The sequence below is a fragment of the Anser brachyrhynchus genome (genome assembly GCF_964034855.1).
Source record: "Anser brachyrhynchus genome assembly, chromosome: 1".
Classification (NCBI taxonomy): domain Eukaryota; kingdom Metazoa; phylum Chordata; class Aves; order Anseriformes; family Anatidae; genus Anser; species Anser brachyrhynchus.
Window position 1 is genome coordinate 88,291,819 of NC_137694.1, and position 27,783 is coordinate 88,319,601.

At 47.3% G+C, this 27,783-nt stretch overlaps 1 protein-coding gene across 3 annotated transcripts in view; it reads right to left on the bottom strand.

The window, feature by feature from the left end:
• PTGFRN (prostaglandin F2 receptor inhibitor) overlaps window positions 1-25,560 on the bottom strand; it is an 85,285-nt gene extending 59,725 nt beyond the window's left edge. Inside the window, exons 1-3 of one of the 3 annotated variants that reach the window (XM_080576113.1) lie at window positions 25,546-25,560; window positions 23,694-23,762; window positions 18,560-18,708 (exon numbers count right to left, since the gene is read on the bottom strand). Coding sequence is in view for 2 of the 3 variants with exons in the window: in XM_080576112.1 (XP_080432238.1) it covers window positions 5,842-5,911 (70 nt within the window). In the remaining variant the exon portion in view is untranslated. Of the gene's footprint in view, window positions 1-5,841; window positions 6,017-16,459; window positions 16,539-18,559; window positions 18,709-23,693; window positions 23,763-25,545 lie in introns of those variants that run through there. The other 2 variants (XM_080576111.1, XM_080576112.1) reach the window with 2 other exon arrangements.
• Window positions 25,561-27,783: the final 2,223 nt, after the last annotated feature.

Here is a 27,783-nt window from a genome sequence, read left to right on the forward strand (position 1 = left end):
GCCAAATTTGGACATTTTTCATAAGAACAGCAAAAGCCACATTCTTGATGCGAAGTTAACTCCAGCCAAATTTCCAGCCCTTGCTCTAAAGCACTGAGGTGCTAGAAGTTCTCAGCTTAGCAGCTGCAATATTATTATTTGTTCGAGACTGAGGAGGGGGAATTGGCCAGAACATGTGGGAAAAAATAATAATAATAATAAAGCTGCTTCTTCCTGCCTTCCCCACTCCCAAAGCATAATGCTTGGAAATATTTGAGCTTTATGTTTGTTCGTTTTTCAGGGGGGGGGGAAAAAGTCAACGTGAGGTATACACCCAACCCTGAAAATTTCAGCTTGAATGCCCGAAGTCTTGCAGAGTAATAATTTAAGAGATGGCCCTCATAACAAAAAGTAGCAAGCAGACGTACTACAGGCATTGCTGGCAGCCCTGCCTATCAGCAGCTGTGACAGCTTGCCTGTGAGCTCCAGTCTTTAATTAGTTCTCATTCCTGAAGTTCACAAGTCAATTAATTCCAAAAACCATCGTCAAATCCTTTTTTAAAGGAGTAAAACACTGCTCACGACTTGGTCTCTTATTTACTGACTTATTCTCCCCATAGCTCAGCTAACAGTTCAGTTCCTTTACAGCATCCATGCAAACGCCGTCTGGCTGTAGAGATTATCACCAGTTCGCTATTTCAGCTTGCTTCAGCTCTTCTTCTTATTTCTGCAGCACAATTTTGCCATCGCTGCTTACAAAAAAAAAAAATTGTTCTCTGGGCTGCTCCTTCAGACCCAGTCACATAAGGCTTTTCCTCCAATGTGCCTCACCTAATAGCGTAATGAAAAGCACCTACTGCAACACTTCCACAAGTTTCAAGCAGTCCCCAGGACAATTACATCAATTCACATTTACTAGCACTCCCATACAGCTTTTAAACATTAGAAGACTCAGTCAAGTTATTTAGCAACACTGGTCCTACCTTCTAAGCTCACTTTAAGCCTAGCCACAACGCCATAGCTAAAGTTTGTAACCGTTTCCAGTGGTAACCCGGTTCTGAAACCACTTCCAACTACAAAGGGAAAAAAAAAAAGACCACCCCTTTTTCTGTCTCAGACTTCAGTTAGATGAAATCAGCTGTTTTTCAAATATGAAAGCTCTCATGTCTATGAATAAGCCAGTTTCTGATACAAAAAGAAGTATCTCAGTATTTCCAGTTAAGTTCTGTAAGTTCAAGTTAAGTTCTTGAATCTTATTTTAGATATGCTGATGATCTAGAAAGATAAGATTCAAGGCTTTTGGCATCTGAAAAGCTATTTTTCAGATCATCCTATCTCAAACACAATTTTGTCTGAAACTGATTATCTATTTTTATACCTTTGCCCTCTATAAAACCTAATGCATAAGATGTTTTAAACATTCATCTCATTATTTTAGAGCACTTCTCAGCAGGTATTCAAGCTTTGGAAGAAAGCTACAATTTGAGATTTTCTTAACAATCAACTTACAAAAAAATGGACAACCGGAGAGCTCAGTATCTTGAAACAAGCTCATTCCTTCTTTAAGGCAAGAAATATCAACATCCAGACAAGCCTGCTTATGTGACAGTCTCTCCCTTCCCTCTTTAATTCAGTTTTGGTGTACCTTCTTCGGGTTTGGAACTAGCGTCGTGCAGGAAATGGCTTACTCATAGAATCACAGAATGGTTTGGGTTGGAAGGGACCTTAAGGACCATCTAATTCCACCCCCCCTGCCATGGGCAGGGACACCTCCCACCAGACCAGGTTGCCCAAGGCCCCATCCAGCCTGGCCTTGAGCACCTCCAGGGATGGGGCATCCACAGCTTCTCTGGGCAGCCTGTGCCAGGGCCTCACCGCCCTCTGAGTGAAGAATTTCTTCCTAATATCTAATCTAAATCTACTCTTTTATATTAAAGCCATTCCTCCTCGTCCTATCACTACACACCCTGACAAGGAGTCCCTCCCCAGCTTTCCTGTAGACCCCCCTTAGGTACTGGAAGGCCGCTGTAAGGTCTCCCCGGAGCCTTCTCTTCTCCAGGCTGACCAACCCCAACTCCCTCAGCCGGAGTTATTATACTCGGGCAGAGAGTGAAACATCCGTATCCATAACAAACATTACTTTACAGGTGTCTACGCATCAGGCTTTACCATTCACTACTGCAGATCTTCTAAAAAAGCAGGACCACTAGGCCTTGTAGGTAACATCTCCAGGAAAAGTCAAATGCAAAATGCAAAGAAAAATGCCTTTTTCATGTTATAACAGATACCCTCACTTCATACTTCATCTAATGTCCTTCCTTCAAAACTCAGAGACCTTGACAGACACCAACATAACCCTTACTTTGACCCAACTCATATTAGTAATGTTTTCCCCAAGTACTTTGCAATTTAACTTTCCGGTGATTGACTTCTATACATATCAGGAAGACTTCACACCTTCAGATAACGTGTCTGTTACTCTTCCTCCTAACACACAGGACTTCACAAAAATTATATCAGCGAAAGGCATCTAAAGACAGACAATTGTAACATTCACTTTCTAGAAGTATCTCACTGAGATATGAAACTATTTCTCCATTAAGAAGACACACAGATCTGTTTTGCAGGTGTTTGAAAAGGATTGTGGCAACTAGGAAAAAAAACAACACACCACCACCGCACGAAACCACACAAAACCCATCAGTATATCAGACATGAAAGCTGAAATCTGAGATGTCCCCAAATGTTTGTTTGTATATATATATATATATATTTAAAAAAAAAAAAACCTACAATCCCCTCTAATCAAGCATGTGGCTGCATTTTTAAACGACCCCTACTGCTTAGTTCAAATCTTGTTCGGGCAGGCTCACACCTCGATTCAGGGATTAGAGCCAAATACAACAGAGGCTACCTAAAGAGCGCAAGCTGTTGCAGTGTTGAAACGTAGCAATCGAGAAATCTGGAAAACAGGGATGAAGAAATTTCAGAAAAAGCACCTGTGCTACTGAAAAGTAGTTCTGGACCTCGAAAGATGCATGAGAGCCAGAAAAAGGTGCCTAAGCTATCATTTGCTACCCTGAAAGAGCACAGGGCGCAAGGGTAAAAACACTTGCTGTACTGCTTTTCCTCTGATTTCCACGTACTCCCACAGCCTACACTCTAAGAAAATACATCAGCATGGCAAAACCACATGGGAAATGCTTCCTCCTCAGAAACAACACCTGCCTTCCAGTGCCCCACCAACCCAGCTCCAACGTTAAGAGCGCGCTAAGATCAGGATGGGCTCGCTGGTAGTTCCCCTTTGGGAGCCTTTTTAACCACCTCTAAAGCTACAGCAGAGATATGCAGGCCTCGCCGCCCGCTCCTCCTCCGAGTAGCAGCGAGGGCACGAGTCCACCTTCTTCCAGCAGAAGGAGAGCGAAGGCCACCAGCGCTGAGCTTGCCAGCAGGCGAGCAGACACCAGCAGGGGAAAGGAAGCAAATTCCCTGCAACACACCTTGAAAGGTGCGTGGGCGCTCGTCCATGCACCACTTCCCCGCCCTAAACCTTATGGCTCGCCCATTTTCTCATGCTTTCGCTTTAGGTGCAAACCCAGGAAAAGATTAAAGCGTGCTTTTCCTTTAAGTTCATGATCGCAATAACTTATACTAATTGCCAAAAGCTTTCTAACACAGAGCTTGAGCTAAAGCTTGATTCAAATGACTTGCTGTTGTAGCTCCTGAGGAAGAGAAAAACAAACACTAAAGAATTTCAGGTGCAAGTTGTAGGAAATAACATATTTATGTGCACACAAGGCTTCTGGGGATCTGGCACGCTGGCACTGGCTGCTATCACAGCGGGCAGCGCGTGTCACCCAGGTCTAAGTGACAGTAAGAAGAAGGTCACCCCTGGGAAACCCATGATCAGCGGTGTTCCCTTGGGATCTAGCGAGTACCTGTTCTCCTCCAATCCCACAGCACTTACACAAAAATGAGCTTTTGATCAGTTACATTGAAATCCTTACCTTAAATCTCAAACAACAACAGGAAAAAAAAATCCAGAGGCTGCAAGGCTTACTCTCAGATGAGTCTGAGGCCTAGTAACCACTAGATACCTGTGGGTTTGGGTGTTTTTAAGTCTTGTCCTAGGAAGGATGTTTTGGTTTCCAGAGCATTTCACAGGCTGATTAGGCAGGCTGACTGCAGAATGAAATCACACATAAAAGAGGCAATGGCAGCGCAAAACTCCCTCGTGCTGCCCTCTCTCCTCGGGATCTAACCACACCAGAGGAAAGCAGACAGACTAGATCAAGCCTTTAATTCAGGATCCACCATCTCCTTACCAACACTGGCACTAACAGATAACAACAACGGTACTGGATCCAGGAGAAAGGATGAGAAAACATTCCTATTTGTTGCGGCCAGATACTTCAGCCATTTGCTGGGTTATTCCGTAAAGATCTGAACAAAACAATCAAGCCTAAGTACACACAAGGGATGAACTTTTCTATGCTTCAACTCCTTCCCTCCACCTTGGTTATAAGGAAATTCATCAACACTTGCAGCACATTAGTTAAAAGAAAGAAACAACGACCCGTCTCCTTTAATAAGGAGCTCCTGGAAAACACACATTCACAGAAGCACACTTTTCTCATCCAGAGTGAGAGGAGCAGCACCTCCCCGACCTCTCACACGGCTTTCTTGCAACATTTGGAATAGCTCAGAGAAGCTACAAATTGTATCAGGAGATAGTGACACCACAACACACAAGACTAGTAATTCTGAAAAGTTCAGGGTGTTTTTTTTTCCTGCACACAAAAGCACTTTCAATTTTAACAGCATGACTGTAATTAAAAAAAAAAGACAGAACATACAGAACATGTTGCAAATGGTGTCCCGATATCTGTGCATGCACGTTTTAAGTTATTGCAATTTTCTTCTCTGGAATTAAGGAGGAAAAACAAAGAAAAACTTCCCTGTTGCACACCATCCTTAATAATTTTCACTTTTTGCCGCGCGATCCTGAGCACTTCATCTGAGACTCCTGATTTTCTGCTTGTCCTACTAAACCACTCTCTTGAAAAATTCTATTCCCTCTCCGTTTCCTAACCAAAAAGGCTAAAGGTGTCCTCGCCGGTTCTCCGCTGTTTCCCCAGCTGGCACAGTGCCTACACTCCGAGAGAAACGAGGCAGCCAGCCTCGGCTGCAAGTCAGGGAAAGCAGAGTGGGCACCTCTTGACTTGTACATAGGCATCGCCCAGCCTGACTGCCTCAGGACCGAGACGGGTGCGAGCCCAGCTTTGGGAGGCCCAATTCCCAGCAGCGGCTGCCCGCTCTGCAGACCTGGCTAGGAACGACCGGGGAGCCAAGCCGTGAGGAAGGCGCCCTGGCAGAGTTCAAACAAGGAATTAGTCATTGCCATGTCAAAAGTACAAGCACAGACCAAGTCGGCAAACAGCGTTTTGTCTGAAGGCAGGCGGTGCCGGGCGGGGCTGGGGGCACCCCGCTCGGTGGCTCGCTCCTTGCCCCCAGAGCTGGGGAGGCTGGCTCCCACCTCACCTGCCCGCCCTGACCGTGCCCGGGCTCAACTCACCGCTGCTTCAGCAACGCCGCTGGGACCCCAAAACCCCAAAACGTTCAAACGATGATTAAAAAATAATAATAATACCAGCCAGCCAGCCAGCCATCGCCCACCCCTCGGTGTAGGGCCCCCGCGGGAAGGAGCCAGCGCCCAGCACCTGTGCCAGCGGGTCCCGGCCCCCCTGCCCCGGGGGGTCCCCGGGGAGCCCCCGCCCCAAAGTTTGGGGCACAAACCCGGCGCGGGGGGACCGCGGGCCCTGCCCTCCCCCGCTACCTGCGGCCGCGCACCCCCGCGCTCACCGAGCAGCAGCAGCAGGAGGAGGAAGAGGAGGAGGGGGAGGCAGGGCGCCCTGTCCCCGCGCTGCCCCATGCCGCACGCGTCCTGCTCGCCTCCCTGGCCCGGGGACCGGCGGCAGCGCGCTCCCCGCCGCCCGCCTCGCCGCCCGCTGCCCTGCCGAGCGCACGGAGCCGCCCGCCCGCCCCGAACCGGCCGCGCCGCGCCGCGCAGCCAACCACGGAGACAAACTTTCCCCAGCGCCCGCCCCTGCCCGCAGGTAGCGGGGGGGCGGCGGAGCGGGGCCGGCCCCCGGAGCCCCGAGCGGGGCGGAGCCGGAGTCTCCCGCCCGGCCCGGCCCGGCCCGGCCCGGCCCGGCGTGACCGACGCCGCCCGGCCTCCGAGCACGCGGGGCCCGGCAAAGCCGCCGCCGAGCCCCGCTGCCCCCGGGGGGGGTGGCCGCTGGGCCTTGCCGGGCCGACATGGCGCCGAGCCCGCCCGCCCCGTCCCCCGCAGGCAGTGCCCGGGCGCGGCCTCCAGCCGCGCCCGCTGCTTGCACCACGGGAGTTTTTGGCAGGGGATGCACCCCCTGCCCGCCCGTGGGCACCCCGGGGTGCCCGTGCCACAGCACCGCAGCCCCCCTGCCTTCCTGTGCTGGTGTGTCGGGGGGAGTTTGATTTCCTGTTCGCCCGTGAAAGCAAAAGGAGGTTGCTTGAGAAACTTGGCCAGTTTCAATCTCCTTGCTATATTATAGAATCATAGGATCGTTAAGGTTGGAAAAGACCTCCAAGATCATCTGGTCCAACCATCCCCTGACCACCGACATCACCCAATAAACCATGTCCCTAAGCATCACGTCCAACCTTCCCTTGAACACCCCCAGGGACGGTGACGCTACCACCTCCCTGGGCAACCTGTTCCAATGCCCGACTGCTCTTCCTGAGAAGAAATGTCTCCTAATTTCCGACCTGAACCTCCCCTGGCACAACTTGAGGCCATTCCCTCTAGTCCTATCACTAGTTATCTGCAAGAAGGTATTTGCCAAGAGCAACAAGTCTCCCCTGAGCCTCCTCTTCCCCAGACCAAACAACCCCAGTGCCCTCAGCCACTCCTCACAGGACTTGTGTTTCAGACCCTTCACCAGCTTCATAGCCCTTCTCTGGACACGCTCCACGGCCTCGATGTCCTTCTTGTAGTGAGGGGCCCAAAGCTGAACACAGTACTTGAGGTGCAGCTTCACCAGAGCTGAGTACAGGGGGACAATCACCTCCCTGGTCTTGTTGGTTACACTATTCCTGATACAAGCCAGGATGGTTATTAGTTGCAAAATCGTCTCCCTCCTTGTGTGTGTCCTGCTGTTGGCTTCCTAGGCTCCCTTTAGGCCACCTGGTTTGCTGTGTTTCAGCAGAGCCAGGCCCGTGTTACACTTGCTGAGCAGGGAGCCTCCAGAGCCCGTGCACGATTTTGAGCAGCTCCTCCGGCAGCAAATGGCTGGCGTAGGCTTAATTCCGGTGTCCCCAGCACACCTCGGTCTGCCGCACGCCTTGGGTTGGGTGAGGTTGTTTGCTCCCACCAGCAGGAAGTGCGCACTGTGTTCGCGCCTGGGAATGATTACCAGATGGGATTTGGGGTTGGACTTTGCCATTAATTCTGTAATGCTTCACAGGAGGCAGGGTGTTACCTGATAGGAATGAGACAGGAGCCTCCTAAAATTGGTGAGAACTTTCATGTTCCAACAGCAATTACCTGAGCTCTGGTACACGTGAGATACCTGTGCAGAGCTGCAGCTGTGAGGTGCCTGAGGGACACTTGGTCCCAGCCACGCTGAAGTTATCCTGGCTTCCAAATTGCAAATGAGGCTGCAGCCACAAACACAACTGAGCAGGGGCTGCCCAAACAAAACAGGACTTTTTTGTGTTTACAATACCCCCTATGCCCGTTTGTTCTTGCCACCTGTTTGTGATCATTCTGCTCTACCTCCTCCTCTGGCCAGCATTCAAATACATTTTTTTCTGAAATTCTTTTCCTTCACTGAAAAGCATCTCTTCTGTAAACCAAAACATATTTCTTAATGTCAAATTCAGAAAACTGATCAGCTCTCTCCCCCTTACCAGTCTACTTCTGTCGTGCTGGTTAAACTACTGATCCTTCATCAAACTCTAGTCCTGGAAACATGTCCCCTTGTGCCCCTTAAGCCTCGCAACAGCAATCCTAACAGGTACATGTGGATGTAGTAGTCATGGATGCAAAGTTCACTGCATGCACAATCCACTGGCTCTGCAGGAGCCCCGCTCTGTTTGCTCTGTGCTTCATGTTTCCTATGTTCTGCTGCTGGGTGAGGATCAGCGATCTAGGACCTGAATTACTGAGTGGTTGCAACAGTAGCTTTCTCCAAGAGGTGGTCTTGAGGATTTTCTGTGTGTCATTGGAAAGCTTTGCCTTCTGACTGTCCAGTTTGGAAGGCCCTATTGCATTTACTGTAGCTGCCAGGTGCAGGTGTCTACTTCACTATGGCTTGGCACTGGAATTGTACTGGTGAAAAGAAAACATAAACACCTATGATCCTAGAGTTGTGGCATGTGGTATTCTCAACAAGTGGCACCTTGCCCTTTTACTTCACATTTAGTAGGAACCAATTTCCTTCCCATATACACAGTCAGACTTCCAGATAGGAGGGGCCACAGTAACCCCTTAATCTGACCTGTATACACAAGCCATGAAATTTTTTCCAGCAGCTGGATCAAGGCAGCTTTGTTTGAAAGAAAACACATCTTGTCTTAAAGGCTCCAAGGAATGGCGAGTGCCTTGTTCCATCCGCTAATTTACTCCAATGTCTCGTTACTCTTGCTGCTAGAAAATTGCTTCTTTCAAAGTTGAATTTGTCCGACTTTGCCTTCGAAATATCAGAACTTGTTATGCTTTTGTTTACAAACCTGCACTCACAGCCCATTTTCATGGATAAGTAACTATACACAGTGCTCCTATCACTGCTCTCTGCTAAACAGAATGGATTGTTTTCTCCGACGCCTCACATTATAGGATTCACTTTCCAGCCCCTGCAGCATCTTTCGGATTCTCCCACATTTCTACGTGCTTGTTGACATGCAGGCACCCACCCTGGATACAATATCATTGTGGTCTGTACACATGCTGCACACAGAAGAAAAACCATTTTTTAATCATTATTTGATTTTTCCCCTTCCCACATATATGAAAATAGAATTAGACCACTAACTGCCTACCCTACACAAAAAGCTTGTGGACTCCATCACCCATGCTGAACCCTCAAGTCTCTTTCTGCATCTCTGTTTTCCAAGACAGCCGTTCATTACTGATGTTCTTCCTTTCTCACTCCGTGGCCTTGCAGCAGGCTGTGTTAAACAATGTTTTGAAATGTTGTGACAATTTAAGCAGATGTTTGAGATCCCTCATTCGATTTGAGAACCATTTCTCTGAGGCTGATAAGTCACCAGCGTAGATGCCAAAAAGAACAGGGCTGAAGCTGACCGCTGAGTTAGTCTACCTTCTCCTTCAAAGCCTGTTTTCTTCTTTTTTTGTTGCGTGTCCTACTTTCAACGGATTGTTACATGTATGTGATTATGTCATTTTTTCCCCTTGCCAATTCCATTTTGTATAGTTCAGCTACAGGAGCCAGACCGAGTCAAAAGCTTTCTCTGAGTATAAAGTCGAGACAAATATCTTCCTCTGTTTTTGTGCTTTCTCCATGTTTATTTATGACATGCAGGGTAAATATGTGGTCAGTTGTTTGTTTCTCAGGAAGGCATCCAGTTTGACTTTCAGCATTTAGCATTGTTGTTGTTGCGTAGATACCACATCTATTTCATTTATTGATGACACTGCAGAAACGTTTGTCTACATTTCTTCATACCTAGATTGCTGCATAATGCATTGGCTGAAGGCATCTCTCATTTTGGGGTAACAAGATTAGCCAGCAGTCTCTTAGAGAAGGATTGCCATTGAAGGGTTATATTCAACAATATGCATGCACACATGCATAAATGTGAACACACGCTGATCCTCTAGAAAGCCACATGCAAACCCTCCCTACTTGCAGCACTCCTCCAATGCATACTTGCCAGGCTTTGCAGTTTCCCTCTTGACAAACAAGCTGCTGCGCTCCCCACCTTATTGCCTGAGCAGCAGAGGACAAAGGTGAGATGGGTGCCCACTGGGAACATGGGGTATAGCATTCAGAAGTCACATGCATCTTTGACAGCAGAAGGACACAGCCAGGAGAGGGCCCAGCACCCAGTTCAGGGGCAGGGGCTGCAGAAGCACAGCTCCCATGCAGCACAGATCTCTGGCTGCAAACCCTAAGCAGTGGAGAAATCTGGTGCCACTGCCTGCTGTAAGTGAGGGCCCTTGCTGCTGGTGTGTCGCAGCCATAAGCTCTCCACAACAAAGAGAGGGCTAGGCAGACAGGTAAGGCCATGCTCAACTGCTCCGTCAGCAACAGGGCAGGCACTAAGGGCAGGAAGGAGACCGTCAGCAGCTTCCAAACTGCCCTGGGCAAAGGGAACCACAGCGCAAAGCTGTCCTGCAGACACCTACACCTAGATGTGCTGTCTAGTGCCGTGGGTACTCGTTAAAGATCCTTTTCTCAAGAGCTAGGGACATTATCCCAGTGTGCTGGCCAAACTCCACAACTCTCGATTTCCTTCTGCTTTGAGGTTCGCTTTGGATTTTGGAGCGGGCACAATACTCATCCTCAGCTCCTGTTAAATCTCACCTTGCCCTACTAACCAGCCGGCATGTTCCAGCCAAGGGGCTGCCCCAGCGCAGCTGTAGCTGGTGTGAGCCCGACGGCCTCTAAGATGTACAGTCAATTTGGTGAAATGCTTCCAAACGTACCTGGATATAAAATACATGCCCCCTGTCATTCCTCTCTCGGTAGCTGAACAGAAATATGGGCAACAGCAGAGAGCTCACAAAGAACTGTGAAAAACTCAGCTTACCCATTATGTATTATGCATTAAAACCTGTCTCTATTTAGCTGTCCAAGATAAAGTCCTACTGGCATTTGATCAAAAGGGCAGGAAATTACCTTGATTTGTCCTGGCTAGAGCTGGCTGCCTTCTGTAAAAAGTATTTGTGAATAAATTATTTGCAGATTGACGGAAAAAAAAAGTGGGTAATTTATTTGATGAATATTGTTCAGCTGGCTATTGAGGTAACCAAGTCATGAGGAAAAAATATTGGTGAATGATTTATTTGAAAATCTAGTTGAAATTTGACAGGAGAAAACGGTCAAACAAACTGTTTGCCACTGTTATTCAAATGCTAGCAGACCTGGATAGCATTCATGCACTAGTGAAGTGCACCACGGTGCTTCAAGCCACGGTCCCAAGAAAGGTATTGAAATACGAATTCAAATCTTCAAATCTGCACTCGCATTCTCCTTATTCACCTATTAGTGAGCACAGGATAGATTCTACATTTGCAGCTATTTATTCTTATTTATTATGAAGACATTCTGGAAACTATCTTGCCTGATAAAATAGCAATGAAAATTGAGTACCTTTTACTTCCCTCCTGCCTCCCTTCAGCGGATCTCTAAGCACTTTACAAATTTCAATGGGTTTAATGTTACAGCTGTTCTGTGAGGCAGGAAGACATAATGAAGCCCAGAAAAAGTAGGAAGCACACACTGCTAGCTACAGGTTCCTTTACATCATAAACTATCACACTTCATGAGCATTTTTAGACTAGACTCCTTTCAGCAGAGCACATCAGTTACAGACTGACTACATTTTTCAAATCTGGCTGCCTGACGTTTGGTTCTTAATTCTGTACTTGAGCACTCATAAACAGCTGCTTTATATTACATGCTGAGCTCTTGTTGAATTTGATGGAATTTTTCAGCACTAAACACATGAGGAGAAAACCATGTATCATGATATTTCGGTGCACGCATACAGATTTAGCAGCATGACCTTAGATGCTTGCCTGCAGAAATGTTTACGATGGTCTAGGAGGAAGATAATAACTAGGAAGCAGGCAGGTTGCAGAGACCTGTGAGCGGCTGCAGCTTGCACATCCCTGTCACTGGTGCCACCTGAGCAAACCACACACAGAAGAGTAATCCAACCTGCTAGGCAGTAAGTGAGACATCTTCCTCCTTCATGCCTCTCTTTTACATCTCCAGCAGCAGGGCTGCAGTCCCTCCCTTGCTTTTTGCTCAGAATTGTGACTGCTCGGTACCCAATACGAGGAGCTGTACTTTCAGAGCAGTATATGGGTGTTAAAGATTTGGCATTAGATGTTATGGCAGCTCCTGCCATGGCACATACAGTAGAGAAAAAATCAACACCCTGCTCATACTATTGGACGTTTTCTTGTCAAGTTCAGTACAAAGGGGATTTGATCTCTAGTACCAAACCAAGCATCACCAACCAAAGAATTTGTGAACAGAATCTGCATGCTAAGGCAGTATGTGACTAGATTATCGCCCAAAAACTTGCTGTCTAAACTCTGCAGAAGTGATTAATTAATAAAGAAATGATCTAAAAGATACATATTTTTATGTAATGATGGCTGAACATCAAATTGAAGATCTGCTGATCAGCTTAAACACAAACTATAAACCCAGAATAAACATTTGCTTGTTTTCTGTTGATCATTGGTGGCAGTTTAAAATCCAGATTTACTCGGCATGATTTTTGTTCTCTTTCCCACTGGCATGTCTAGGAAAAATCAAAAGGAGTCAATTGTGCTTTCAGGTTTTCTCCATTTCTGTGTTGTGACTGCAAAAATCATAGGGGAGGATATTGCTCTGTTTTAAAGGAACAGCTTTCATTACAAACAGAGGAAGAAAACAATAGAAGCATTTCTGTTGGCATTTGTTTGTTTTTATATGGATCCTCCGAGGCAAAATTGAAGTTGGGAAGGCGGGGAGAGTCTCTGCTTGTAAGGCAAGCAGGTACAATTCTCGTCCTGCTCCAGATTCACTCTCTCGATGCAGTCCAGTTATGCTCCATTTTGGGAGCTTGCTTTGTTTTTTTCCTGGGGTCAGTCTGAGCTTAGCTCTTCTTTGTGTTACTACCTGTGGGACTGCTCTCTTTTCACATCAGAAACAGGCTTAAATCCTTTTCTAACCTTGACTGCAATGAGCAGGACATCCATGCAATGAAGCTGTGTCGAGTTAAATCAGAAGCAGTGAAAGCACGTTTCTCAGGGAGGTTGCAGAGCCTCGAATATCGCTGCAAGGTGCATACCTCAGTCTTTACTTCTTTACTTTGCTGAGGCACAGAAATTACAGAAGCAAGAAGCCAGGAGGCCTCCGCCTATGCAAGGCTGAAATGCTGCAGATAACATACCCTGAGCTGTCACCTACTATCCTGAGTTGATTTAAAATAATCTATAATCCAGGGATGAGAAATGAACACCACAGGATGAGGCAAATCCTTCTCATGCAGCAAGACAGCGTTGTCACTACACCGAACCACGAAAGAAGAAGCGCTATCTCGTCAAGAGAGGACTTCTAATTTCTTGAGCAGAGTGGCTAAAGGAATCTTCTCGAGTGCACTTACATTAGCGGGAGTTAATTAGGAGATTAGGCTGGGGCTGATGATCATGACCCCTTCTGACAATCTGGGCACACTCTGTAGCAATGAGCGCCTGGAAGCAGGGAAGAGGCATGCTATTAGCTGGCATGGTCGCTGTGCCCCAAGGAGCAGAGGACGGCCCACAGGATAACCAAGCAGCCTGCTCTGGGGGCTCTTCCCACCCTCTGGTGGGACGGGAGGAGATGATATGAAGAGAGCTTCGTGTTCTCAGATAAAAAACAGGGAAAGCCAGTCCTAATGTATGTTTTCCAGGTTCATTTTTAACTCAGTGCCAAGTGAAGAGATTAGATGCAAAATACATGCAGAATAAAACCAACATAAAAGTTCAGTGACAATTGGCATCTGAAACTTCTGCTTTCAACAGAATTCCAGAAAACAACTCTGAAAGCTTTACGCACAAATAATACAGGAGAGCAAAGCAACCTGTGTTCTTATTTTATTTCCAGTCCTTTTGGCATCTTAATATTCCAGCATCTCCTGCTTACTGCAATTTGCTGTCTTCTTCCCTTTGTTTTGGTTCCACGTTGGATGACCAGCTAACTAGGTATTGAGCCAGCAGAGGGAAAAAACAGGTCAAAAACTGCAGATGTCTCAGTGTTTGAGCCCAGGAGACATCAGATAACAAGCTGTTTTAGTCCATCTGCAAATCCACTGGCTGGCTTGTTATTCTTGAGTGTCTGCATAAGGCCTCGTTGATTCTAGTCTGGCTTCATGCTCTTGACCCTGCAGCGCTTTGGGGTCATCTGCAAGCACAAAAGGTTCATTAGCTCATCCAGCACTCCTTCTGTGAGTTTTGGGTAACATTCGGGGAGGAACCTCAGGTGCCAGCTACCCCGAGAAGATGCATCTCACTGCAGACGTTCAGATGAGCATCAGCTGGGGGATTCTGCATGCCGCTGGAACGCTGCTCCATACATCCGTGCCTCTGCAAATCCTGCATCCTTGAGGATGCTCCCTTGCAGAAAGTGCTCCTGCTTTGGCAACACAGGGAACATATGGTTCACCAGGACAACCAAAAAAGCTCACTTATCGCAAGGTAAACTGCAGCACAAAGTCTCCTTGCCTACCCTGTGACCGCAGGGATGGCAAGCACGGAAACACATTGAGATTCAAATCACAATATTTAAAAATCTCAATAATTTAGACCCAAGAGACTTCAGAAGAGGGCAGAATTTGGCTCTCAGTGAGAAGGCAGTGTCTGCATATAAAGTCACTGGAAAATGTCCAATAAGGCTGCATATACCGTGTCCCCCAAAATCCGCTTCCCTGGCTGGGAAGTAGCTGCTATTCACGAGCTGCATGTCTTAGAGCAGAATGAGAAGGTTCAGTAAAAGCAGCATGAATAAATGCTATTAACACGGTTTTGAAGAGACCTTCAGACCCAGCCTTTGGGCAGATGAGTGAGCACAGCCAGGCAGGGCAGGCCTGCGCAGGGGGCTCCGGCTCTTCTCTTGTACACGCATGGAAATCAGCGCCCTTCCGCTGGTGGGAAGGCAGAGATCGCTGTGTCCCCTGCCACTCACACATCCCACGGGTTTCCCTATCAGCTCGTCATCCACCACGTGGCAGAGATGATGTCTTCTGAGAGTGATGCGAGCTAAGAGCTAGGAGGATGTCTGCCTGTGGAGAGGTTTGGGGGTAGAAGGGGCTTGTAAAGTAGTGCGAAAGGAAGCATCACAGCGTTTCCAGAGCCTGTCACAGAGGATCAGGGCAGCTGGGTAGCCGTGGAGACAGAAACTGAAGGTGTGTTACGGGGATTTAAATGCTGTTTTTGGAAGCCCTATTTCAGTTTAAGATGATTAGCAGTAACTGTGAAGCCCGCAGGAAACTGCCTTTATAAAATTTTATTTTTTTTATTATAACTTTATAAAGGCTCCAGACAAGGCGTAGCCCTCTTCTTTGAGCAGGAATTCCCTAGCCAGTGGCTGAAGAAATGTGTTGCGTTTCTCCTTGCTGAGAATAGGCAGCTGTTGTGCTTGCTAGATTAGCATCCAGGCTGCATGGGAAGATTTGATTTAAGGCAAGCCTGGCTGATGACTCTCTGCATGTAAAACTTCCAAACAAGGGGGAGGGAGCAGCTGCAATTACAGTTTTCAACTGGGAAGTGAGAAAATAGAGATAATTTCCGTTTCTACAGCAATATGAATAATTATCAAAAAGAAAATGGTTGATTGGCAGCTAGAAGACTTGCTCCTACTGAAATGGGCCAGTAGGAGTAGCACAAATGAAATCCCTGGATGGAGGAGTTCACTTCCAAATAGTAAAACTCATTTTCCCACTCTCATTTGCATGTTTGCTTACTTGCTTTTCATTCACCCTTACTAAGAATTCACATTTTTCCCCCAGGAAAGTGTTTTACAAGGTTTGAATGTGGACATCTCTTCTGTGATCCCCTGTTACTCCTTCTTACATCTCAACAGCTGCAAGACTGTACATGACTGCAAGCCATTCAGGCATCAAGCCTCTATAAAACCCTGCACCCCCTCGTAGATTGTGAGCAACAATGTTCATTCTCAAAAATATTTGAAAAACAGCCATATTGAGCAGGTAACAGATTTTCCCCATCAAGTTTCTTTCATACAGAGCTAGGTTTCTGGTGCCGCCTCAGACAGGCATTCCTTCCAAATTTCCTATATCCAGCGGTCGACAAATCCATGGCTATAGCCTTCTGATGTGTTAATAAAATACCAAGCCAATTCTGGAGCCATCCTCCAGCATACGAGTCTGGACTTCTTTCTCTAAGTGTTGCCAATGCTGAAAAAGAGCCTGCCACCTAAAAGAATGTGGTGCACCACGTGAGCAACTCTGGTTCAGCTGAGCTGCCTGCCCGCTGCAGAAAGGCAAGTCCAGTGATGCTCAGCTCGTCTAGCTGAAAATCTGCTGAAACCCACTCCAGCTACTAAAACTGAAAATCCACAGGGTCTGAATCAGAACGAGCAAGCAGTCAACCCTAAAACATCACTGCAATTTGCTGCTGAGCCCATGGGCTCTCAGAAACAATGAGTGTTTAAAAAAAAAAAAAAACACTCTTCAGAAAGGAAAGTCATACGTATCTTACATGGCAGGTAATGCTTTTTGTATTTCTCGCTGAGCTTCTGTAGCTGGTCTTGAAATACTCCCATCAGCACATGCTGGAGCACATCTCATGCCTATTCGAACAAACAAAAGAAGATGTCTCATCTTTCACTTTCTCCTTCCTCCACACTGCTGGGAATTACTGCTCTTCTCTTCTTCATTCTGCTTCTCATGTGGAGAGAGTCATTTTTAATTTTCTAGTGCAGTAAAAATAATACAAAGCTTCATGAATGAAGCTGGCAAAATACAGAATAGGGCTTTACTCTTCATGCACAAAGATAAAATGGTAACATAATATTTAATCAGGGAGTGAAAGAAAGAGAAGTGAGTTCATTAACTTTTCCCTTGAGTGAAAACTCCTGTTTTCATTTTTCTTTTATTTTTATTCAAATAATTTGCAAGAGAACACTATCCGTATGCAAATGCGTGTGTTCTCAGAACACAGCTTTCTTTTATATAGATGATCGTGAACCCACTCCAATAAAGAGAAAGAGCTGGGATTTTTCCATAAAAATAATTGGCTCTATTAGCCTCCACAGTTATCTCTTCCACATTCCTGAGAGCTCGTGTACTTCAGTGGACAGCATTTGGGAGCACTGGACGTCACGGGCCCAACTGCTTTTAGCTTGGGTTAATTGTTTTCTTCCCCTACCTCCTAGTGACCAAGGAGAAGGAAACTTTTGCATTTCATTCTTTGTAAAGTGAGATTCATGGCCTTGAGACCTTTGGAGGCTCCACCTTGCCCCCGCATCTCCACTCCTGGAGCCAGCTGGGCTTGGGATGTTGTCGGGGGGAGTTCAGAGGCAGGGCTGCTGTGAGGCAGGGCAGGAGGAGAGCCAGCAGGCCTTGGCCTCCAGCCATGGGTGGACATGGCTGTCCTGATGACAACCCAACTGTGAAACACAGGGCATGCACAGCACCAAATCAACCCCACCGTGGTTGTGTCCTGAAGGTACACTACTCGAGGAGCCCATGTCCTGTCTCTCCTGGGTGATCCCTCCAGATACAGCCAGCTGGAAAGCAGTGTGGTTGAGCACGAGCTTTTAAAGAGCTGCAAAAATGATCATTAAAGAAACCTAAGCAATTCCCACACCCCCTCTGTGACATTAAAAATGCACTTGTCTCCCATCACCTGGGCTTGTTATTTCTCGATTCTTCCTCCTGTTGTTTCCTTGTAGATAAACATCTTATCACAAGCCACTAATTTATGAGGAGCAGGTGAAACACAGAAGACCCCATCCCTTCCTCAAAGACGTTACTTCTGTCCGATCAGTATCTGAAAAACCACCAGGAGCCTCTCAATGAATCTTTCTGGATTACTTCCTAAGCAGCTGCTGATTCTTTCTCAGTAATAACAGAAGAGAAATCTGAGAGGAGAAACTGCAGCTGCTGCTGCAACAGAGAGAGCTTATTATGAGGCATTGCACAAAAAAACATTTGTTTTTTTCACTTCATTTTTTCTGTTTTGGTTTTGTGTTGTGTGGTGGGGTTTTTTTTGTTTGTTTGCTTTTTTTTTTTTTTTTTTTTGCCTGAGCGGTAAATTGCGTTGGAAAATGCACACCAGGAAGCTGATACCCTACAGCCCCATAGCAGGCAGGTTCCCACACAACTGCAGATGACTTCACCTGCTTTGGTTAGCAACAAATTCTACAAGGTCATTCCTGTTTTTGTCACTCGTGGTGTTTCCACTCCCTTTCTACGCGGCTCAGATTTTGCGCTGGAGGCACTGAGCTGTGATCTGAGTGATTTGCCACCGGTGCCTGCCTCTCTCCAGTGCACGCTGGCTCAGGTTACCTCAATTTACAGTGCCACGTGGCACCATAACCACAGGTAACCTCTTACCTGCCTCGTTAAAGCATTTTGATACTACACCCTTTGGAGAGGGGATCATAATGAGATTTTTAGGCCCTTTTGTAGTACAATAACTGATAACATGAACGCTGTCTGTGGTAAAATGCAGTTCCCCAGGCTGCACTTAACCCAGAATTACCAAAGCTCTTTGAGGACCACAAAATGCTACCTTCCATTCGCATTACAAAGCCATGTGACACGGAGAACAAGAACCAAAAAAAAAGGGGAATACCTCATATTGTAATAGAGAGAGACTTCAAGTGGTCACGGGCAGCAGTGGAAGATGATACATGGAAGTGAAGAAGCCTCCGGTCACCAGCAAGCTTTGAGAGGATGAAACACCTCTGACTTCCTCCAACCTGCTTCTTTTCTGCCAAACACCTATATAAAATAAAATACAGTAAAATAAAAAATAAATAAATACAATAAGCCAAACCAAAATAACATAAAATAAAAGCTATTATTGACCACGCAGGTTACTGACCAAGCAGGCAGTACAGGGAATTTATGTTCCCCTTGAATCCATGCCCTTCTCTGGAGGAGGCATGCTTTTCTCTCTGCCACAGCTCACTTGCTGTGTGAGTACAGTTAAGCGTTTATCAAGTCCTTTCCAAATCTGGAAACACTGATGTGTCACGACAATACTTCTTTGTTTGGGAGTTACTGGGTGATTAATTGCAGTAGCTCCTCGAAGGACAACTTAATCTGCATTAGCAACTCACCTGCTTCTCGGTGCAGCAATCATGCATGTGTTGGGGAGGGTGGATGGGAAATTAGGAGGTTAAAATCATTTTTAACTCTCCTTATCTCTTGACATGCCTTAAGCAACTTGCCTAAAAGGCTGGCAAACATTTACCACAGCGTGGTTGTTAGATGTAATATGAAAACAAGTCAACAGAGAACCTCAGGCTGGCTTGGTTTTTTTTAAAACTTTCCCAAGCAATCAGCTAGACCATATCCTCCTAAGCAGCTGAGTCCCTAAATTATTTGTCGATTTTAAAAAATGTAGTTTTAACCAGCAATGTGACTTTGCAAACAGTCCATTGTGTGTCTTGGAATCAAAACTGCTCTGTGACACAGACACGTTTCAGTATTGGTCCAACAAGTCTCGATCCCATATGGCTTCAGTTACAGAGAAACTCGCTGGAGCCTTTCCTTTCTTGCACAAAAGCATCGTCAGCTAAACTGCAATAACTGAAGCTTTTTTTTTCAGGCATGTGCAAGGGGTGGAAAGAGCCTAATTGAATCTAATTTGATAGCTTCGTCAGTTTTAAAATTAGTGTGGACTGCCATTTTTTCCTAGAACAAGAGGGAAAAAAATAAAAGAGGTCAGATTCTTAGCTGGTGATAAGTTGATGATCTGGTCCCACCTTACAGCTAGGAAAATAGCAGTCCAGGGATGCAATGGGATGGTGCGTGGGTAAGTGGTGATTGCTACAGACCAGCACACAACGCCTCTACATCTCAGGAGTCAACATGAACACCACATCAGGGGATGGTTTGATAAATCTGTGCTCCTGATTTTGGCAGCCATGGGTGCTCAGTTCTGCTGGCTCTGACACCAGCGGCTTCCCAGGGGGCAAAGCCACCCCTCAACAGAGTCCGGTGCAGGTTCACAGCAATCCAAACATCCTCCTGCAGTTTATGGTCCTCAGCCAATGCCAACTCTAGTCAACGGGAATCTTTTTGTTGACTTCAAAAGGCACTGACTAGTCCCTAAGTTGTCATTAGATCCTTTGAGTATAATTAAAGCCATATTGCATAGAAAGGGAGGGTGGATACAGTTCCTTGGACAATGAGTTTTTATATCATTGCTTGGTTAGCAAGACTGATGATGATAATAACATCAGTAACAGAAGAATCCACTTTGTGCTGCGAGCCTACCAGTGGCCTCCAGGTGTTAGGTGATTTAAGGAATCGTGACTTTGCTTCAGCCCCAGTATTACAAAGAGTCATAAGGGAAGAAGTCCGCATCTTCCCTGCCTTTGGCATCCCTTCACTTAATTGCACCGTCCCCTTCTTTCAGGAGATTATCTCACCACTGAATGAGCCCTGTCTGTGAAGCGTGTCCTCAGATCCTTTGAGCTCACTTAGCATTTCAAAGCTTGGTGCTAGAAGCCACTGCTTTGCTGCAGTGGGGCCTTGAGGAAGGGGAGTGGGATCCAGCCCACCTTGAGATCAAACAAAACCTTTCCTTGGGGGAAAACGAGGCCTGAGTAGCATCCTGTCTACAAGCTCAGTACCAGTAACGTTTCACTCCATCTCTTTCCCTGATAGCTCTTACTGCTTTGGACAAGTCACCAGGCAATCGCAGATCGAAATCACAAGTGCAGATAGTCACAGCTCCTGCTGGCAGTGCCTTGGCCGAGACAGGCAGCAGCTCACTTTGAGGCAGGAGAAAAGGTGTAACAGCCTCACCGATTTATTGCTGGGAGCGATGGATGGGGCTGCGCCTGCGGCCCTGGCTGGCCATGAAGCATCACAGCCGAGTCAAGCGTGGACAGACTCACAACCAAGTCCTGCTTCCAGGTCCTTCTCCAGGATGGAGAAGGTACCACAGCAACTCCCACCTCTTAACCAAGAGGACGTGCCACCATCCTGCTAATGGGTCCTGCGCTGTACCATCCTCCTCGCAGGGAATCGGCGGTTAGTTTTCTCACAGCGTGTATACGTTCAGACGAGCTAAAAAAGGATTGAATGTGTCTGCTGCATCTCTTTTAGCTAGAACTGTCTGGGTACTGTAAAACGTGATAGGCTGTTGCAGTTGTTCAAAATTGCATCTGTGTTTAATCAGCCCATGTGCCCAGCTGTCTGCTGCAGTAAATCCTCCTGGAAGCCACTGAGATGGGCTTTTCTTTATGAAATCTCATTACTGTGATAGGTGGTAGCAGCGCCTATTATGCAGGTTGCCATTATACTCAGTTTCTTCTGAGGCTGCCTGACTTTAACTGGCTGGGCTGACATCTTCTGTGAGAGGTCTTGCCTCGGGCTGACGGATTCCTCAGCCTTTTGTATTACATGCTATTCAAATCCGGTTACTCTGGCCCTATTAATTTCCTCTTAGGTCCTTCTGTAGCACCATTATAATGCCGGAGTGCTCAGGACAGCTCCTGCATTTCTCCCAGCAGCTCAATGCCCGGTGGGAAGAGGCAGCCCCTTCGGATACCCTCCTTGAGCCACGGAGGGGCTGCCTGCCCAGGGACAGCAGCATAGCACCTGGGTGCTACCCTCCTGTGTGGAAAGCAGGAGTAGGCTGGTGGGGAGCACTGGTCGCTTCTTACTGTGAAGGTGGGATGTGGCCAGGACATGCATCGAAATTCAGGTGCCAAAGAGACCTTAGGTTGTGATAACACAGGTGTAGCTTCTGTTATCAGAGATCACATGCTCAGGAGCACAACCATTTATCCATCTCTGCTGCAGGTAGCACGGGTTTTAATATTTAAAACAACATTTCAAACCTAAATTCTTCCTGCAGTCATGAAATAACAGGAACGGAGGCTTCCAGCTGACAGGCAATCTCTTCCTCCTCTTTCTGCCTGTGTCATGACTGGTCCTACTTTACCAAGCCTAACACCTTTGCCTTCCACTTAGAAATGCCAGTTGGGATTTTACACTTATTAAAGGGCATCAAAGCAGATCTCACAGTCTAGCAGAGCTTGTGCTGCTCTTTTTCCTATGAGCCCATCTTCACTGCTGCACTGAGCAAAATAGGCAATTCTCCTTCTGCAAGCCAGATCTCAAACTGTTATTATTTTCTTTTTTTTTTTTTTTTCCTGAGCTGCAGTTATTACAAGCTCTGTCTTTTACAGGCATGTTGTTGTGCTGGATCAGAAATAGCGATGCACGGCCACTGAAGGTTGAGCCCCGTGTTTTGCTAACACTTTGGAAGACGATACCATCTGTGACATGATTCAGATCAGTGGTTTAGTGAAATTCAGCTGGCAGGGAATTATCCACCAGATTAATGTTTCAGAAGTTCTTGTGCTTCCAAAACAATGTTTTGCCTTCCCCCTCCCTCTGCTGTTTTCTTCCAGGTCTCCATAGGCAGGCCCTGTCAGGTGTCACAGGCACCTCGTTAACGGGCTTGGACAAGGCAGGAAACAGTCTTTGCCAAAAAAATAAAATTAAAAAAAAGGTACTTACATCTTGAAAGGGTGCACAGAGATCCTGTCCTTCTGCCACTTTGACTGAGGGCAGCAGGGCGCAGAGGTGCATCTCCCCGCAGGCACCCCACTGCACCCCAACACAGAGGGCACCCACAGTGCACACACAGGAGGCAGCGTGGAAACTTCTTTCCTGGACACCAAGTTTCACCCCTCTGAAGACCATCATAACACGTTGTCCTGTGCCTCTGGGATGTGCCCCATTTGCATGAGTGAGAACAAGTGGAAGCTGCCTTTGATTTTAATACCACGGCACCATTGTGGCTCCCTACACACAGTGGCCTTGTCTGGTTCACGAGCAGCCCAAGTAACCTCAATGCTCATTTGCAGAGATGGATTTGCAGACATCCCTCTGGGAGGGAAGGCCCACTGCTTTTGGATGCTGCTCAGACAGCTACAAAGGAGTAGTCCAGTAAAGAGCTCACGGCCCTGTGAAACACCTAGCAATCCAGACACGGGAAATAAAATTCTGCAGTACTGTTGTGTACATCCCCCCATCTGCTTCCTGCAATACATTTGTCCGTAAAACAGCTCTCGCGGTGGCAATTTCCTTCAGCACGGTTCTCCAAAGATGTCTCCTTCCAAAGCACACTCTCAAAACCAAGCTCTCCGTCTCTCTGTGGCCACACAAAGCCTGCCTGCAGCACACAGTGCAGCCAGAGCACCCCAGGACTGTCAGTCCGGGGCTCTCTCCAGTGGGCAACACGCAGCCTCAGAGGCTCTTCAGGGCTGCTGTGGCAGCCTAGGGGCAGGGGGGCTGTTTTGCATTGCATCAGGCCTTCTCTGGGTAAAGCAATTATTTGTAGCTGAGGGTTGGAGGTCAGACTAAATGAATTCTCATCACCATTGCAGATCTTCATAGGCTTCCCACTGCCGTGGTAATTGAGCATAATAATTAAGCAATAAAGACAGTTGTTTCTGAAGTACTTTGAACATCATAAAAATAGTTTTGATGGTTAAAAACCAAAAGTGCTGGAAGCCAGCACTGTGACAGTGCTGAAGAAGAGATATGTGCTCCGGCAGCGAGACGCCGTAAATTCAGACACAGCAAGGGTGGATTGCTTTGGAAAAAATAGTTAGGTAAAACAGAACATTTCCACACCTGCACTTTTCAGCTGATTGGACACCATGTCTGATCATTTCATACAACAGAATGACAACCAACTTAAAGAATTATTTCCTTGAAACAATTTGGAACTATACCTGTTCTTGCCATGTATTTCATCCGCGAGGCAATATTCCCCTGCCCTTCTCCACATCAGTCTGGAGTTCCTGTTAGAAAGATGTGGTAATACAGAGAGACATCAGCATCATTCACTGAATGAAAATACTGAAACAGCAAACGGTTTCTAAAAATAAAAATATAGTGAATATGTCTTTAGGTCTCTAAGGCATTATACGGTGACTAATCAGAGCAGTTTTCTTACGAAAAAGGGACAGAAGCAATAGAGATGGAATCAAATTTAATAGTACAAAACGCGAGGTCGTGCCCTGAGGGAGTAATAACGAGAATTTCTGCTACCAGCTGGGAGCTCATCAGTTGGAAGTGACAGAGGAGGAGAAAGACCTGAGTGCACTAGCCGATCAAATGACTGCAAGCTGGCAATATCATGCAGATGTGAGAAAGACAAATGTGAACCTAAGACACATCAGATGAGGGATTTCTAATAGAACTAGGAAGATTTTAATGCCATCAAAGAAGTACAGAATACTGTACATCCATTTAAAAGATGAATTAATTTAAAATTGCCTTTTTTCAGCCTTTCTCTCGTAGGATGACCAGAGGAGGAGAGAGCTTTCTTCTACAAGAAGAGAGTAAATGAGCTTGGTTTCTTGAGTCTAGCAAAATGCAGGCTGAGATATATTTGTTGCTTATAAATACCCTGGAGGGAAGCACCAGGAAGAGAGAAGAGCTGTTAGAGTGAAAGGGCAGTGCTGGCAGAAGCGAGTATAAATTTGCCAGGAAAACATTTCAGCTGGAACTGAGAAGAAGGTCCTGACTCTCCAAGAAGTGCTTTTCTGGGGTTGCCTTCCAGGAGGTTTAATCAGGACAAAAATCCCAGTTTGTTTTAATGCAGAGCCAGGGCAGTTCCCTACCGATACCACCCCTACACCTCAAACAGCTGGGGACTGGGCAATATGACACAGAAGGTGCTTTCCATCCTACTTTCCATCATCCTCGTAAGAGGTGCTTATCTCGTTCAACAACCTAAGGTTTCATACAGCTGCTGTTACACTGCCTTGTAGCTGCTAGAGCTGCCAGGTTTGCCTCGTATTGCTGACCACAGAAAGAATGGCGAAGGCCTGGTCCTGTCTCCTGGCTGCTTTCTGGCCTGTTTCATTGCAGAAATCGGTGAGCCCAGCCCCACGCCCGTTTCTATCGGACAGGTGCCACGTGACTCCCACTATCCACCCTGTCCGTGGGGAACGGCCCAAAGGCTCCGAGTCTCCCGCTGCACTGTGACCAGCTCTCCTCCTGCTCGGGGCGGAGGGAGATCACTCCCCGCTACATGAGCATAACAAGCTCTCCATGTTGAGGAACCACCTAGCTAGAGATGGAGCTTGGGGCAAAGGCATGGAGAAGGGTGGAAATCTGTGAACTGCAAGTCACTAAGAGGACGATGAAGAGAAGCTCAAGGCAGCTTGCTTGCCAACTGCCTGCCACTCCATGCAGTTGTAAAGACATTTGAAATCCCAAAGAAGCCCAGTCCAGAAGCAAAAAATAAGGTGAACGGGTATGGCAGAGGTTCAGCTGGTATGGCCTGATGAGTGAGGTTAGGCACATGGCATTAGAGTCCTGGTTTGAGATGATTTAAACCATACAATCGGTATAATCTGAAGCTAGGAATCTCAGCCCTGTGGGGGTTTGCTGGGTGGCTTTTAAAATTGGTATAGCCTGGCCACCCCTGAGGTGCACGAAGTTTGTTCTTCCTCTGCCTAAAACGGGACTCTGGGAATTGACAGATGATCTTAGAAGGACTAAATGCAAAGCACAAGATAAGGAAAACTTTAAGTATGTTTCTTTGGTTTCAGCCCTCAATATATCAGCACTCACCTTTGTTTTCTTTAACCTTCTCCCAGGTATATCATGGCCATCAGGCTGCAATGTTGTTAGGGAGGTTGTTCTTTTCAAGTAGCAGTGTAACTTCACGCAGCAATTTGTCACTGCAGATAAAACATCTTTGCTGTCCCAGGTGGCTTACAAGCTGAAACAGGCAGGGCATGCAAATTCCACTGGAAGGTACGAGCTCAAGCACAGAGGATCCTGGAGGAGACGGAGGAAGAGGGAGTTCTCCAGGAGGAAGGCTTTGCAGAGGGCTGCCGAGGAAGAGGAGCACTGTATGTGCAGCAGTACCAGGGAGGGCGCTCCGGGCATGAGGGCAAGTGTGGGAGCAAGGGATGCAAGGAGGGATGTGGAGAAAGTCCAGAGAAATGGAGGGGGAGGAGGAATTCAGAGGGAGCTAACAGCACCGCGTGTGTACTGGGGGGCTTTGGAAGGGGAAGAACGAGCCCAAGGACCCTGTAGGTCATGCAGAATGGATGCTACATCCCACCCCAGAGCTCACCACCACCTTCATATACACATGCACAAAGCACTTGGAGACACTTCAAGGTGAGAAGCACCTATAGAAAGACTTACTATTACTGAGATTAAGAAGCTGTGGAAATCTTCACTCAGAAATGTGCCTGGGATTTTTCCCTTCACAGCACGGATGTTATTCAACTGCAGATCTGCAGGGGTGTTTCTTAAGTGCAAACCTTTGTGTTTAATTTGACCGGTTTGCTTGGGTTTGCAGCAGCAGAATCCTTCCTGTGTGTTTGGACAGTACACACACCAAGCCCTTACTCTAAGCACAGCTACTGAATGTATATGTTTATTTCGGTTTTATATTCCAGGCACTGAGCAAACCCTCAACAAATGCTGTCTTCAAAAATTGGCCGCTCACCCAAGCCCGTCAAACTTTCCATGGAGTCAGAACCTCAGAAATCCCTCACCAAGAAGGAAACACTGGTCTCGCCTGAATTCGTTTAAGCAGAGGAGGAGAAAAAGAAAACACATTCATCAAGTTTTTGTCTGGTCAGATGATACTGGCCAGAAACTCAGCCTTCCACTTCTGTTAGACTGCATGCCCTCACTGACCAGCTACATCTTAGGCTGGGGACAGGAGGAGGAAGGAGGTGGAGGGGACCATCCCAAAGCCTCGTTGCTGGCGCTCACCACCAGGGAGCCTGCAGTGCCCTTGGAGAGGCCCCAGCCCTCCAGGGAAGGCAGGTTTTTGCTGTAAAGGGAGACAGAGCAGGGCTTCATTTTTGGGCAGGCTACGTTAGAGTTAGGCAGCACAGAGCAGATGTCCAAGAGAGAGCCGGGAGGTGGGACTGAGGCACGGCACAGAGAATGAGTCACCCGCAGCCGGAGCCAAGCCAGGGCTGAACGCTGCAACAAATCCTATAAGGCACGAGCAGGCCAGAGCAGAGCGGGAGAGAGGAGAAGTCATCCTTGCAGGGAAACAACCAGAGAGCCAGAAGGAGGAGGGTGAACGAAATCCAAAAACCGACAGAGAGCAGAACGTAAGAACAACTGCCCTTCACCAGTCCAGTGGGCATCCAGCTTGGTACGCTGCTGTTAGCAGTGGCCTGGAGCAGACATTTAGGACAAAAGCACAGAAAAGCCAGGAGAAGTGCTGTGTGACTCCCTTGAGGGCCCTCCCAGCTCCTGGCAGCCCACAGCACAGGAACTCCTGCAGCCAGGGGCTGCGCCTGCAGCTTTCCTGGCCCTCAGGGACCTCTTCTCCCCTGAACCTAATGGCTGCCCGGCCCCCACGCGCTGCTGGCCCCCGTCCCACCTGGCCCCGCAGCCTGAGCGCGCACCAGCAAGGGGGGCAAGGAAGGGGGGCTTTCTGAGGGGGAAAATGACAGAACTGACAACTTTCAGCACCAAGAAGTTTCTCTTCCACAGGCCCAAGGAGAGGCTCTCCTCCGCAGGCCCACAGAGTCACTCAAGGGCAGTCCCTCTCCAAGAGAAATGCTCCACACGCTTTGCAGCCCATGCTGGAGCTCCTTGCTAGTCACCTCTGCTTCAGAGAGGCATAAACCTGCCCCGGGAGCAGCAAGAGGAGAGAAGAAATGCTTTGTTTCCTGAAATACTAGAGCATTTGTATTTTTCCTCAAGGAAAGGGGTGGCAAATAAAGGTTTTGTGACCATTAAAAAAGATAGGGAGAGAGGAGAGGGCAGGATTTGAGTTACAAATGAAGCTGGCATCTTACAGTGAGGGACACTGCAAGGTACAAGGCC